General features: G+C 40.4%; 1 protein-coding gene across 1 annotated transcript; it reads right to left on the reverse strand.

Moving 5' to 3' along the window:
• Positions 1-1,283: 1,283 nt before the first annotated feature.
• Positions 1,284-2,234, reverse strand: LOC117349685 (olfactory receptor 10A4-like). Its single transcript, XM_033923279.1, has one exon. It carries the CDS (start codon positions 2,232-2,234, stop codon positions 1,284-1,286), a length of 951 nt encoding a protein of 316 aa, XP_033779170.1.
• Positions 2,235-2,495: the final 261 nt, after the last annotated feature.

A 2,495-nucleotide genomic window follows, 5' to 3' on the forward strand; every position in this document is an offset into this window, starting at 1 on the left:
CAACTCCGGGCCCCAAGGGGTGGAATCCAGTCAGGTTTTCAGAATTTCCCCAATGAATATGCATTGAAATCTTTCAATGCATATTCATTGGGGAAATCCTGAAAACCCGACTGGATTCCAGCCCTCAAGGACCGGAGTTGCCCATTCTTGGGCTACCCTTACCTGCGTATGTTCTGTTCCAGTAGGAACTTCTCAAACCTATTCTTGAATCCCTGAAGGGTGCCTATGGAACAGCGTTCCAGATTTCTACCACTCTCTAGGTGAAGAAGAACTTCCTTACATTTGTACGGAATCTATTCCCTTCTAACTATTCCCTCTCGTTCGCTTCACCTTGGAGAGGGTGAACAATCTCTCTTTCTCTACTACGTCAATTCCCTTCAATATCAATATGATTTTTTTGTTCATATTTCTACACACATTTTTATCTTTACAGTTCACATGTAGGCAAGAATGAATTTTACTGAGATTACTCCAAAGTATTTTGTTATCAACGGCATTACCTTGGAACAAAATTGCTTCCTCCATGTCAATTAAACCATATATTAAATGTTCCATAGGAAAATATTTCAGTAGATTTGTCCCAATAAAAGATATATTAAAGTTCACAATCTATGTCCCTCTTTTACTAAGCCATGGTAGAAGTTTCTACTGCAGCCCGCACGTCTAAATGTTCTGGTGCACCAAGGAAGTCAATGAGCGTCAGAGCAGTGTCAGAGCATTTAGTGCTTCAGGCCACAGTAGAAACCTCTACTGTATTCGTATTTCTTTATTTATACCCCGCCTTTCCCAAGGTGAGTCACAGCAAGGTACACACACAAACAGAATCACATACAATACAACAAATCAAACATCGATATGACACAATAATAATAATAATGTAAAGCCTCCTAAAATTACAAAAAGGCTACCAGCGCCTCGCATCAAAAAAACTATAAATCAAGTCCCATGCTTCATCTTACAGAAGAGATGTTTCTTCAACATTTTCTTAAAACTACTCAAACTAGATTGCTGTCATAAATATCCCGGAAGTTGATTCCACTCACGAGGACCCACACACGTCAATATGCTAGCTTTAGACACGGCTAGCCGCAGCTGTTTTACTGTCGGAATATGTAGGTCATTGTGAGTCACCGAGCACAACATGTGCTGTAGTTCATATGGCAGAATGCTATCCATCAAATATTTCGGAGCCTTATTGTATATACAAAGATGCACCATAACCAGTAATTTTTTAACATATTAAAAAGGCATGTATATGATTACTGCCTGAAGTGGCAGCAGCTCTACTTTTGAAAATTTTTCAAATTCCTATTTTTACCAATTCTTTTGTTCAAAACACCATGCACTTCCTTATTTCTCAGGGTGTAAATCAATGGGTTCATCATTGGGATTAAAACAGCATAGAACAAAGCAAACGATTTGTCAACAACAGGGGAATGACAGGATTTGGGAAGTGAGTAGGTAATTATGGTTGTGCCGTAGAATAGACACACAGAGGTCAGATGGGAGGCGCAGGTGGAGAAGGCTTTCTGTCTTCCCTCTGCAGATCGGATTCGGAGGATGGTGGACAGAATGCGGATATAGGAGACAAGGATAAACAGAAAGGGCATGAGGACGAAAATCACGATGCCTATGAAAATTGAAAGTTCAGTTTTGGAGGTATCACGGCAAGAAAGCTTAAGGATAGGAGGGACGTCACAAAAAAAGTGATCGATCCTGTTTGGGCCACAGAAAGGCAAGCTAAAGACTAAGACAGTCTGTCCAAACATAGACACAATTCCAGTAATCCAAGAAGATGCAACCAAATTGGCACATGTTGTCTTCTTCATGATGGTAGAATAGTGCAGTGGGCTGCAGATAGCCACATAGCGGTCGTAAGACATCACAGCCAGAAGGCAACACTCGACAACCCCTAGAAAAATAAAGAAATACATCTGTGTGGCACAAGCGAAAAAAGAAACACTTTTGTCTTCCACCAAAAAGTTCACCAACATCTTGGGGACAGTGACGGAGGTATAGCAGATCTCCAGGAAAGCGAGGTTCCTGATGAAATAGTACATCGGTTTCTTAAGGAGAGAATCTGCTGTTACTATCAAAATGATTGTGACATTCCCTAACAGCGTGAAAACATATATCAACAGAAATATTAGGAAGAGTAAACACTGCACAGTTGGGTCACTTGAGAAGCCCAAGAGGATGAACTCTGTCACAAAAGACTGGTTTTTCCTGATCATTCCGATGGTATCTTGCACCTGAAGAGGTAATAATTGAGAAAAAAATATCATTGGCGATTCCAGGCCAAGAAGACATGCTTAAGATATACAGGGAATAGTTTTGTAAAATAAGTTTTTGTATGTACGAGGACGGTTTGAAAAATTTAATTTTAAAAAAAAAGTTAAGGGCTCCTTTTACGAAGGTACGCTAGCGTTTTTATCGCACGCACCGGATTAGCGCACGCTAGCTAAAAATCTACCGCCTGCTCAAAAGGAAGCAGT

Source organism: Geotrypetes seraphini, chromosome 16, assembly GCF_902459505.1.
Source record: "Geotrypetes seraphini chromosome 16, aGeoSer1.1, whole genome shotgun sequence".
Classification (NCBI taxonomy): Eukaryota; Metazoa; Chordata; class Amphibia; order Gymnophiona; family Dermophiidae; genus Geotrypetes; species Geotrypetes seraphini.